Raw genomic sequence first — 13,099 nt, forward strand, 5'->3', positions numbered from 1 at the left:
TGAGGCAGAGACTTTCCTTCCACTGATGTGAAAACTCTCCTAATGTTTGTATTTCCTGCTTCAGAAGTTAGCTCTTCCTGCCCAGTCCCCGGCACTGCGCTCAAGTGTAAACAGCTGGGTGAGATGCCCCACTTCCCCAGTTCTCGCTGTACGAGTCCTACGCAGACACCATACAAATCCCGTCCTTACCTACCTGGAGCAATTGGCGATATGGATGGCTGGCCCCAGGCACTCGAGGCCCCCACAGCGAGGCCTTGGGGAGTCACAGGATCTGGCCCGGCACAGGCAAGAACCCGAGTTGTCTCCATCTAAGTGTTCACACGGTTTCCATGGTGACCATGGGCCGAAGCCCCCATCCCGGGTCACATTTCGTACCTGCAGACTCATATAAGGGGGCAAGACTCCCGTCACACAAGGCAAAGACAGGGGAGGGATACTGATGGGCACTCATGGCAGGCACACGGGGTTCTCACAGGACAGGCTGTGATGTTCTGGATCCACAGGCTCATGTTGGAGCTGTCCTCAAGCGTGCTGCACAGCTGCCGTTTCCCATCCCAGCCGCAGTACGGGTCCCGCGCTCCCAGGCATGCCCTGCCAGATAGAGGTCCTGAGCCGCAAGCTCCCTGACTTCCCAGGCTCAGCTCTGCCGCTAGAAAGCACCCGGACAACCCCTGTGGGCACCTCTTCCCATCCTGGTTTTCTTCTATAAAAAGGACGGAGTTCAAAGCTGGGGATTTAGCTCAAGGCCCTAGGCTCCACACCCAGTTCCCAAAAAAGATGAAAAAGGAAACAACGTAATGTCACTGTGCGCTTGCTGTGTGCCTGGCGTCATTTAGAGCACTTTCAGAGGCACGAATGAGTGCAGCGAAATAACCCAGTGAGGGAGGCCTGCTGCGGTCAGAGGCAGGAAGGACCCAGAGAGCTCAGCAAGGACTTAGGCATAGCCAAGAGAGTAGATTTCTGTCTCCTGGACAGAATAGAGCTGGAGGGCTCCATTACTCCTCACCTGGGACCCCTGGAGGAGGCGCGGTTTGCAGACAAGCCAAGAGACAGCCTTTTCCTGTCAGACCCTTAGAAAGTTGATCTTAAGCTTGGCTCATATGAAAATCCCCGAGGAACTTGGGGAAACAGTGGTACCCGAGTCCTCCCCAGCATGAGTCTCTGGTAGGGTGGCTCTTGGAGCCTCAGGACGGTGCTAGCTGTGTAAAGGATGATGCTGTTTTGAGCCACGAAGATGGCCAGGTCTTTGCATGAAACAAAGGAGAGGGGAGAGGTTTCCCAGCGATCCCAGAAATCTTGTGGAACTGCAGCCAGACCTAGGCTTCCCAACGGTCCTCGCCTCACAATCCATCCACTCAGCCTCCCCACTGAACGTCACACCAGGACTGCACGGGGACCCATGTCTGAAGACACAGGATGCCTGAGAACAGCCCAGTGTCACGCGTAGTTTTGTGATGCTCGAGCTATTTGGGGGTCTGAAAGCAGCAGCTAGCATTTTAGCACCGGGAGAAGGAGCTGAGTGGCCAGTAGACGGTGCTATCCCACCTTCCCTACCCTGGCCGCGGGCTATCCTCTCTGTAAAGTCCAGAAAGACAGTGCTTCACACCCCAGTGCCTGTCCCAGATGCCTCTGACTATATTCCAGGTCTCCTTTCTTTCTTTCCTTCTGATTTACCCAGTTGACATGTCCCTATTTAATAAAAAAGTTAAATCTCTGCTAGTAGGACTTCAAGGAGGAAAAAAAAGTCTGTGGGGATTATGGAGTCAGGATTTGCTGTCCACTGTTAACTAGAGAGAGAACTAGATCATGGAGGCTGAGGGAAGGGCCCTCCAGCCCACAGCGAGCCCACCGCCACTCCAGGGCACACTTGATCCCTTTGCGGTTTCACCCTGTCCTGCTCTGCTGGGAGACTTGGGAGAACACACAGAAAGGGGCCCCAAAAATAGAGGCGAGGAGACAGAAGAAACAAAGGCAGTAAGAGGATGGGTGGGCGAGTTCACTGCATTGTGCATGCTTACAAAAGGATTTTCCCAGTGGCCAAAGGGGCCAAGGATGCTGAGAGCCAAACGGACACACAGGAGCCAGGAGCATGCCGCTTTTGGTGTCCCTGGGATGGGAGTCTGTTTTTCTTTCGAAGCTTCATGGACAGTCATTTGTGAGCCATGGTTTAATTGATTGACTAATTACTTGGTTAATTAATAGACAAGGTCCCACTCTATAGTCCAGGCTGGCCTGGAGCCTACTATGTAGCCTAGGCTGGCCTGGAGCCTACTATGTAGCCTAGGCTGGCCTGGAGCCTACTATGTAGCCTAGGCTGGCCTGGAGCCTACTATGTAGCCTAAGCTGGCCTGGAGCCTACTATGTAGCCTAGGCTGGCCTCAAACAGTGATCCTTTCTTAGACTCTCAAGTGTTTAGATTAGTTACATAAGACACCGTGCCAGGCTCCTTCAAGTTCTTCACATTTAGCGAGTTCAGCAGGTCATGTCAAGTATCAAGGGGGGGGAAGAAGGCCATGTGGGGGTCATGCAAAGAGGACAGAAGAGGAAAGGACTGACGAAGACACCGATAGCCCCTGTTCCAGGCTGGCCCAGCATCTTGTATAAACCAGGTGGTGTTCTGGGCACCTGTGGAAGAGGCCCTGATTAGCCCCCACTGAGCACACTGTGGCCTTCCTGGGAATTCAGAGCGCTACCACGTCTGTGGCCAGTGAGTCTGGCTCCTCTCACTTGAAGACAGCACTTCCACATTTTATAGCATAAGCATGCGCAGAGCAAGTCAAACCATCAGTTTGATTGGTGGGCTTTTTTTCACCAGCAGAATCTACCAAACTGGACACTGTGTGTGTGGGGGGGGAGGGGTGTTCAAAATAACCCAAGTGCACAAGGAATCCTGGCAACCTATGGCTTTGAGACCATGTCCACAAACTCAGAGTTGGCTCAAGAAGAAAGAAGCAGATTCAACCAGTCAGAAGTCAACAGAGCCCAGCCGTAGATGATGACGAGATTCTCTCTGTGTGCTCGCGGCATGCACACTCCCATGTGGGGGCTGGAGGACAACCTTGGGTGTCACATGTGAACCTCCTTTGAGACATGGCCTCTCACTGAATGTAGAGCTCAGCAGTTAAGCTGCACTGCTGGCCACCGAGCCCGGAGAGCCTCCTGTCTCCACCTCAAGGGCAGGATTACATATGGGAGCCACCACACCAGGCATCTTAATGTGGGTGTCGGATGTTGGGCTTAGGTTCTCATGTTTGTGAGGCAACTGCTTCACTGACAAACACCCCCCAGAACCCCAAATAAGATTATACTCAACAAAAACAAATGTGTGCTAGAAGAGAGAATGCTGAGGAGGGACATTTTGAGCCAGCTTATAGAAGACTAAAGCGGAAGATTCTGGAGGAACCCAGTGTGCCTCACGCTACTGTTTCCTCCAGAGCCTTGCTGGGTTTAAAGCAGTAGCTTCCAGTCTTGAGTGCAAGTCCTAATTTCCAGGGAATCTTTTGAAATGCTTAAACAGAACAAAATGCCTTCCAGCATTTGGACCTCTGGGACTAGAAGTCCAGGCAGACTGGAAGTCCAGGCATTAGAATCTTCAAGCTCTGGTGAAAAATTATGGTTGAAAACTTCTTCTGTCCCAGGGCCATGTTTGTTAAGGTCCCAAGTCAAGTGGGATCTTGTTTCCCCTACCTCCGGGCCTGGCAGAATAGGGAGGGACACAAGGGAGAAAGACAAAGTAGAAACTGGCCCTGCTTTCCTTGCTCCAGGTCCTCTCACACTCTGCTTTTCCAGTTAAGGTTTAGAGAGAAGAGAGGAAGAGGAGGAGAAGAAGGAAGAAGAAGAGGAGGAGAAGAGGAGGAGGAAGAGGAGGAGGAAGAGGAGGAGGAGGAGGAGGAGGAGGAGGAAGAAGAGACCAGATTCTTTACAGACAGCCCATCCTGACAGTCTGAGAAGCATTTGAGCCTCTCCTCTCCAGGGCCAGTGCCTCCTGCGGCTGCTGCTCCCAGCCACTACTGCTAGTAACTAAAGGGGCTCCTCATGTGAGTCCACACTCACTGCCTTATGGGCACTTCAAAGCTGACAGAATAAGGACCGCACTTTAGAAAATGAAAGCGCCATGCTAACAAGCAGGACAGTGGCTGTCACTATAGAAAGCAGCAGAAGTGCAGAGTTCTCTTGTGAAGGAGCCATCAGGCTAGTAATGCATCACCGTGCCTTTTTTCTTTTAACTGTAGCATCTCAAGTTTTTTTTAAAACTGTAGCATTTATTCCACGGGCTCCCAAGTAGGACAGAGATGGATGGTGGGCATTGTAAACCAGAGGATCCTAGCTCCCTGCAGTCATCAGGGGTGGGTGGAGCTGGCCTGAGTAGAAACAGCATCATGGGGCTTCTGAGCATGTGAGAATTACTTAATACTGCCCAGAACAAGGATCTGGTGCAAAGAGACGCGGCTGAGCCTGGGCCTAATCCTGAACTCATGGGGGTGTGGTGGTGCAGAGGATCTCTGTGAGTGAGTTAGGGATGAGGAGTGGGTCTGCTGAAGAAGGAAAGGGCGACTCATACACTGAACATCTTAGCTTCTAGCTCCTCTCTGACCAAGCCAGAGTAGTGGCTATCCACTGTGCAACTGAAATTGCTCTAATTAAAAGAGGGAGAGGCAAGCTACCGGATGCTGGGTAGAGGAGGAGGCTGGTGATGTCTCTGCTTACCCACTTTCTGCCAACTTTGGAAGGAACAGGGACAAACATGAAATGCCCAGACCATCACAAAGCCTCCCCCACCCCACGGCACTGACGTGCTGTGGTCGCTACTTGGCTCCCTGGCATACAGTGCACGGCTCGCTGGCTGCCCACCCCTGCTTCTCTCATTTTATTAACTTTCTGATAATATGAATTTCCACTTTCTAGGTTTTAAACCTACCTATTATTTTTTTAATTACATTTATTTGTATTTATTTATTTATTATTTGATGTAGGGGCAGGCATGCTCCTCCCCCACCTGTAGCGCTATGAATGACATTTTTACTGTATACTTCAGCAGCTTATAAACCAAACTGAGTAAACAAGACTCCGAGTTGACCTTCTGCCACCCTGGAGAATGGCGGCATCCTGGGGACGCTATACAAGTCCCTGACCTTCTCTGCGATATCTTGCAAGTGGGGACATGTCCCTACCCCTTGCTGTCGTCTCAACCCACTGCAGATCCATGGCTCTGCTTGAGGATGGAACCACAGGAGCCCACCACAGATGTCCATGTGCCTCCTGACAAGGCTACTGGCTGCATTCTGCTCTGCCCCATAGAACATCTGCCGGGACAGTCTGAGACTCTAGCTCGTTGCTCCACCACCATGATTCAGGTCAAAATCCTCCTTTGGCCTTCTCAGCTGGCCTCAGTCCACTCTCCGGGCCCATTCTCTACACCTCTCCTGTACCAGTCTCTTAGGCCAAACAGTTAACTGAAGCATCAGCCCCGGAGTGGAAGGTCACCCTGTGCTGGGTGGGACTGAGTAGTGAAGTATAAAAAATACTGGGCCACTGGGTTTTCCATTAAGGATTTATAACCTCTTGGAGAATAAGGCATGCGTTAAAAGTTTAGTAGCAACAAAAGTCTTTAAAGAGAACACAGAAACGAGGATAATGCTATCAGCAGGTAGCCACTGCTTTCTGGCCAAAAAGAGCTGACTGTAGTTGGTGTCATAGATTCAGAGGCCAGAGAACCCAGAAGGCTGGAGCCTCCTAAAAGCAACTGCAGAGATGGAAAGGAATAAAGATACTATCTACCCCTTATGACCTGCAAGCCTAGGCCCATCATGAGCACCAGGCCTGACCTTTACACTTCTGCCAAAATTAGACATCCCTATGCCAAACCTCCCAGTCCCTGGCAAGAGAACTGAAGCTCAAAATGGTCACATGGTCTGCTTAAGACCAAGCAGCTCATAGAGAGCGGAGCCAAGATGGGCTCCCATTCGTGCCTAATCCTATCTATACCCTCCAAGACACCCTTCTGCCTTTCCCCACACGGCAGATCCAGGCCAGGGCTCCTCTCTTCCCTAACCAGATTTGCAGTGTGGAATGCTGTAGTAATGGAGGTCCACACCACAAGCCTCCTCTCATACCACCAGCTCTGCGAGGCAGCTTGTGCCCGGCACGGCTTTGTAAACGTGTGCCACTTTGACAGAATCGTGGGTGGAGGCCGAGAGGGGCTCTGGTGACTGCCTACCACCAGCAGCCTCCAACACCTATCCACCCTTCCTCCTCCCCTGTCTGCAGGCCTCCATCCAAGCTCCTAGTGTTCTCAGAGAGCAACTCTTGGCAGCATGAAGCCCATTTGTCTCCCAAATCCCAAGGACAGATGGCACAGGCAGGAGGACTCTGTTGCAAAGGCCACGGAGTTCATGTGGCTGTTCTGATGATCACACAGCCAGGGCGGCCTCAACGCCTGGGAGTTTGGGACACAGTTCCATTTGGCCTTGGCTTTCCCCCTTAAATACTGGCGTCACTGCTGCCAAATTTGTGACTTTGCTTAAAGCCTATGGACCGAAAGCAATGGGATTGTAGTTCTTCAACCTCGCTAACTTATCTGGCTGGTTTGCTTCCAAGGAAGGTGAAGACTTGGGGGCTGACCCCTACTGCCCCACATCTGGGTAAGAAGTGCTGTGGTTTCAAAGGCAAAGGTCTCTCTCTGAACTAAAGGACCTGAGAACAAATCAAGTGAGCTAGAGATGGCTGGCAAGCCAAAACTATGGGGTTGCCCACACAAATAACAACTCTCATAATCTAAGTGCATGGCTCCCTGGGGCAGTGGTAAGTGCTGATTAACAATTATAAAACCCTTCCAAGATGTTTCGGGTGCAGGAACCCACTGTTTGCAGAGGTTAAGGGACTTATCCAAAGGCACCACACAGCCGGAGACCCGCAGGGATGCGGGGGTGGGGGTGGGGTGGAAAGTGGCTCTGACTTCTAAGCCACTTTTAAGCACGACCTCCAAAGTATGATTGATAGGAGAGCCACCACCCGCACAGACCGACTGGGGCCCTTCTCCTGTCCTCTTGCCTCAGCTTACCCCTGGCTACGGTAGGCCGAGCATCTCTCCAGCGGAACCCGCAGCACCCGGTCGCTCAATCCCACGAAGAGCGCACGCGCGCTGTGCAGGATGCGCAGGCTCCGCAGAGGTTCAAGGCGCCCAGGGGGCAGCACATGCAGCTCCTCCAGGTAGCAGCCACGCAGGCTGCGGCTGGCCGTGGACAGCGCTTTCAGGATGGTACCTGACTCTGGGGGGGGTAGAGGAAAGCAGCCTTGAAGCCATGGCTGATTACAGCCTCTTCCCCACCCAGCCTCAACCACTTCTCCATCTGCAGCGCATGCGAGTCCTGACCGGCTCACCTGTGCCTATGTAGAGTACGTGGTAGAGCGTGTCCTTAGCTTGCACAAGGTCTACCACGAGATGTGAGAAGCGGACGCTGTCCTGGGTGACACAGGGCTCTGGTGTCACCGGCTGCACAGCTTCGCTCATCAGGAAGAGCCGCTGTGCATCCTGCAGGCTGCGCTCCGTAAGGTTCTCGTTGGGGCCAGTCTCCAGTAGGGTGCCACACTGTCACAGGAAACCAAGTCACTGGTGTCCAGTCTCTACACTGCGGGAACTGCCATGGTCTCCGTCCCACTCATGGTCTCCTTCCCACCCATTGGGACCTTGGGTAGACACTAATTCTCCAACATCCCAAGTCCCCAGCATTCTATTTGGGTCTCTGAATCTTTTCTAGGAAAGGATGAGTCTTTTTAAAACTAGGAGGAAGTGGGAAGATTGGATTGGGGAAGAGGAAAGGAGGGCAACAGGGTCTGGTCCAGACGGATCATTTGAATGTGTGCAGTGTCCAGTAATTTTAAGCTGCTTCATATATGCCCAGCCCCCACAGCGGGCCAAGCTGTGCTTTTTTTTTTCAACACCCTTACCAGCTCTAAGTTTGTGTTTTCTAGTCTAAAGCCAGAAGACACTCAGTCACCTTTTATTGGGCATCACAACAACTTCTGCACAAATCCAGAATGGATCTAGTATAGTATGTTATGGCATAGTATAATCCTGTCCTTAATTGCAAAAAAAAAAAAAAAAAAAAAGAGTAAGAGGATCAAGGGGGTTGGGTGAGCTGCCCAGTGTCACAGAGGTGGGCTGAATGGGGACTGATGAGCCTGAGCCTTCCCAAGGCCACATGGCCCCTAGAGCATGCAGTTGGAAGCACATGAAAGTCAGCATCTAGGCTGCGCACGTTCTGGAGTTGACGCAAGAGGACTCTGTGAGTTCAGAGCCAGCCTGGTCTACAAAGTAAATTCCAGGACAGCCAGGGCAAGACGGTGAGACTTTCTTCAAAAATAAACAAGTGAATGAATACATTTTAAAAGAAAAGTCTGCTATCCGTCCTTTTTTGTTTTCCATCCCATCATAGGATGCGGGATACAAGTACTACTCATGATACCCATAAGTACTGCCTGCATTCAGGGTTCCTACAGACATTCGTTCCCACACTGCACATAGTCTGAATGATCTCCAGATAATACACCCAAAGTCTGGCTCCAATTCACCTGCGTAGTGTTCTCCTGGCTTCTCCTACTTTGTGTAGTTGAGATCCCTGTCTCTCTGGGCATGTGTGTTCAGTTACAGAGATAACAAGTAGGTTCTCTAGCTCTGCCACTCCCTGTCTCCTCAAGAGTAGTCTGAGGATTTACCACCCTCTGGGGTCCTACCATCGCCCCCCCCCCCCAAAGACAAGCCTAGAACAACAGGAACGGGCTCCAGTCAGCCTGTGCTGAGCAGTTGAGAGTCAGCTTGTGGGTTGGTAGTGGGTGGGTAGGGGGCAAAGGAGAAGATTTACCTGGAAATTGGGGATGGGGTTGGCGATTGGGAGCCAAGCAGCCCTGGGGTTCTCCTGGTAACGAAACGGGCCGTTGAAAGCCTTGGAGATGGCACTGAGGTTGAAGGCGCAGACAGCAGAAGCTGCAATGCTGTTTCTAAAAGGTAAGAAGTGGAGGAAATGTGGTTGCTCCTTCTAGATTTAGCCTTTCTGGGCCAGGCACCCTCCTCTGAAGCCCCTCAGTACACCCCAGCCCTCACCCCCAGGTCAGGAAGTGGCTAGGATGAACCTCTGCTAATGAAGGGTATTTATCCTTACACTCTCTACCCAAGTGCAGGAAGATCTCACTGGCAAGAAGCACTGGAGCATCACACACACACACACACACACACACACACACACACCACCCCCATGCCAGAGAGGGTGGAGCACACTCAATGGCCCGCACTAAGAATACATTTGAAGGCAGGAGAGATGGCTCAGCTGTTAGAGGCTCACAACCAAAAAAAATATGAAAAATACATTTTACATTACATCTACATTGAAGTTTCACGAAATAATACTATACAAGGTAAATATTTATACTTTTGATGTTAGATTTCAATCTACTCTGATGTAGTCATGCATGTAATAAATAGATAGTTTGCAAACCACTGGCTTGTGCTGTGGCCTGCAACTCCCAGAACCAGATGATCTCTACAACCCTTCCAGGGCCAGCATCATGGCTCTCTGTGGATGCTGAATGAGCAGCCTACAGGCATGGCATTGCCACAGACACGCGTCCACTGAGTCCCTGCACTGGTTCCTCTCCAAATGTGTCCACTACCCTCTCCCTCTGCCTGGTCCCAGCTCCACCCCTGCCCGTGCCCAGCTCCCCCCTCCCCAGTACCCCTGGATGCTGCCCTGTCCTTCTGTTGGTCTCCTTACAGCCTGGATAGGCTCCTAATCCACTCTGCACAAAGCAGCCAGAGTGAAGGTCCCCAAACTCACACCAAGCTGCTCACTGGCCTTTTTCAAATCCCTCAGTAATGTCTCCTTGTCCACAGGGGTAAAGACCAAAACTCTGTGAGAGCGGTCTACCAGGTCTTTGGAACATAACCCTCCCAGCCTTACTCTTGAACATCTCTCCCGTCTCTTCCTTCTTTGCTTCAATGCTTCTGTCATACGGACTTCTTTAAAATGCATGGGGCATTTTAAATGTTTTTTTTTTAATGTGCATTGGTATTTTGCCTGCATGTATGTGAGGGTATCAAATCACTTGGCGTTGAATTACAGACAGTTGTGACCTGCCATGTGGGTGCTGGGAATTGAACCCAGTCCTTTGGAAGAACAGCTAGTGTTCTTAACCCCTGAGCCATCTCTCCAGCTACAGGGCTTTTTTTTTTTTTTTTTTTTTTTTAATTCCAAGCTTTGTGTAAGTTATTGCATGGGGGGTGGAATGTCCTTTAGAACGCCACTTCCTATGGGAAGGCTCCTGTGATCTCCACCTTATACCCTGCTTTCTCCCTTTGTAGGAGTGACCAGGTTAAAATGGGCTGCTTAAAAATAGCCTTGCCCACTCTAGAATATCACCTCCCTCAATGGCAGAACCTTGAATGCGTTTGTTCAGTGCTGCCCAGCCCACCCCAGGACAAGCACCTGGCACAGAGGGGTTACACAATAAATAAATGGTTTATAGTCTACACTGACACTGTCATTTTTTTTCCTTGATATCTCTCCAGGGCTTTCTGCCCTCTGCTCACAGACAGCCATCCTCCTACACTGAGAGCTAGCCACCCTTAGTCATAGCCAGCAGCTCATGGCCCATGAGAGCTGTGTGGAGTATCTGTCCCCCGGCCAGGATGACCTCTCTGCTGCTCCTGGCCAGTCTCACCCACATCCTTGCCTGTCTCCTCAGGCTGTCCTTTCTGTAGGCGACGTGGGAGAACCCAGTGCCTGCTACCTGGACTCACTCGCAAGCTCCTGCTGTCCTTACAGAATGCACTGCAGAGCGTTCCCCACTGCAATCCTTACAGAATGCACTGCAGAGCGTTCCCCACTGCAATCCTTACAGAATGCACTGCAGAGCGTTCCCCACTGCAATCCTTACAGAATGCACTGCAGAGCGTTCCCCACTGCAATCCTTACAGAATGCACTGCACAGCCTTCCCCACTGCAATCCTTACAGAATGCACTGCACAGCGTTCCCCACTGCAATCCTTACAGAATGCACTGCACAGCCTTCCCCACTGCAATCCTTACAGAATGCACTGCACAGCCTTCCCCACTGCAATCCTTACAGAATGCACTGCACAGCCTTCCCCACTGCAATCCTTACAGAATGCACTGCACAGCCTTCCCCACTGCAATACTTACAGAATGCACTGCACAGCGTTCCCCACTGCAATCCTTACAGAATGCACTGCAGAGCGTTCCCCACTGCAATCCTTACAGAATGCACTGCACAGCCTTCCCCACTGCAATACTTACAGAATGCACTGCACAGCGTTCCCCACTGCAATCCTTACAGAATGCACTGCACAGCCTTCCCCACTGCAATCCTTACAGAATGCACTGCACAGCCTTCCCCACTGCAATCCTTACAGAATGCACTGCACAGCCTTCCCCACTGCAATCCTTACAGAATGCACTGCACAGCCTTCCCCACTGCAATACTTACAGAATGCACTGCACAGCGTTCCCCACTGCAATCCTTACAGAATGCACTGCACAGCCTTCCCCACTGCAATCCTTACAGAATGCACTACACAGCCTTCCCCACTGCAATCCTTACAGAATGCACTGCACAGCCTTCCCCACTGCAATCCTTACAGAATGCACTGCACAGCCTTCCCCACTGCAATCCTTACAGAATGCACTGCAGAGCGTTCCCCACTGCAATCCTTACAGAATGCACTGCACAGCCTTCCCCACTGCAATCCTTACAGAACGCACTGCAGAGCCTTCCCCACTGCAATCCTTACAGAATGCACTGCAGAGCGTTCCCCACTGCAATCCTTACAGAATGCACTGCACAGCGTTCCCCACTGCAATCCTTACAGAATGCACTGCACAGCCTTCCCCACTGCAATCCTTACAGAATGCACTGCAGAGCCTTCCCCACTGCAATCCTTACAGAACGCACTGCAGAGCGTTCCCCACTGCAATCCTTACAGAATGCACTGCACAGCCTTCCCCACTGCAATCCTTACAGAATGCACTGCACAGCGTTCCCCACTGCAATCCTTACAGAATGCACTGCACAGCGTTCCCCACTGCAATCCTTACAGAATGCACTGCACAGCGTTCCCTACTGCAAAGGCCTTCCTCATTCTCCCTGGGCTCAGTGGTGCCCGTTCATCACTTCTAACATGAAAAAAAAAAATCCTTGATTTGTTCGCCTTGACATGTAGAGGCAGCAGAGGAGAGTCTGACACTCCTGGGAAGGTTGCTTGTCCTCATATCGAAGGAAACAACAAGGCTGCCAAATGCCAGTCTGAAGGTGCTGCTACAGCCGGGAGGGAGGTGGCAGAGGATTCCCATAATACTCCTGGAAGGGACCATAGAGCATCTCTGCCTGGGGCCACCACCCGTTCATCCCAGGCAGGGATGCTCTGTCTTTTATGAGCCACCAGGAAGCTCCCCTCCCCTTCTGCACAACCTAGGTCCGCCTTTCCCAGCAACTCAGAGCAGGTGTTCACCACTCCAGAGGTGGTAAGCCGCAGACGACCTGTTGCAGGAGCAAGGAGATCTGTGCTTGTGGATGAAGACACCAGACCCTGAGAAAGGATCTGCTGAGCCCACCAGGCTGCCAGGCTAGGCAGGGTGAGCCCTGGACTGACAGAAGCTGGGTAGCCAAGGGTGGGACCACTCACACGTTAGTGGTGAAGACACCATAGATGAGGTCCTGCTCGGGCAGATGGAAGGCACTCTGCAGCTCGTTATAGTAGAAGGGGACCTCTCCCGGGCGGGAGCAGTTGAGCCGGGCCTTCATGAATGTGGTCCATGTATCCTCTAGCAGGAAACGACCGCCCACATCATTCTTGCACACTCGGGCCACCCGAGAGTACACAGTGCGCCCACAATCGTGCTCCACCGCGTTCTCGCGAAGGAAGAAGTACGCAAACAGCCCGATGTCAAAGGCTGCCACAAAATTTGGCTCTGTGAGGATAAAAAGAAAACGGCAGACTGGGAAGAACTCAACTGTTTAAGTGTTCTTTGGTGGGAATCTTAAACCCTTCCTTGCGGACCCAGTCTCTAAATAAGCCTGCTCTTGCTTC

At 51.7% G+C, this 13,099-nt stretch overlaps 1 protein-coding gene across 1 annotated transcript in view; it reads right to left on the reverse strand.

The window, feature by feature from the left end:
• Sema5b (semaphorin 5B) overlaps positions 1-13,099 on the reverse strand; it is a 43,033-nt gene that overhangs the window by 5,460 nt on the left and 24,474 nt on the right. Inside the window, exons 7-12 of the mRNA XM_052158338.1 lie at positions 12,695-12,980; positions 8,862-8,997; positions 7,381-7,588; positions 7,061-7,268; positions 474-591; positions 194-375 (exon numbers count right to left, since the gene is read on the reverse strand). Coding sequence (XP_052014298.1) covers positions 194-375; positions 474-591; positions 7,061-7,268; positions 7,381-7,588; positions 8,862-8,997; positions 12,695-12,980 — 1,138 coding nt within the window. The remainder of the gene's footprint in view (positions 1-193; positions 376-473; positions 592-7,060; positions 7,269-7,380; positions 7,589-8,861; positions 8,998-12,694; positions 12,981-13,099) is intronic.

This window comes from Apodemus sylvaticus, chromosome 15, assembly GCF_947179515.1.
Source record: "Apodemus sylvaticus chromosome 15, mApoSyl1.1, whole genome shotgun sequence".
NCBI lineage: Eukaryota > Metazoa > Chordata > Mammalia > Rodentia > Muridae > Apodemus > Apodemus sylvaticus.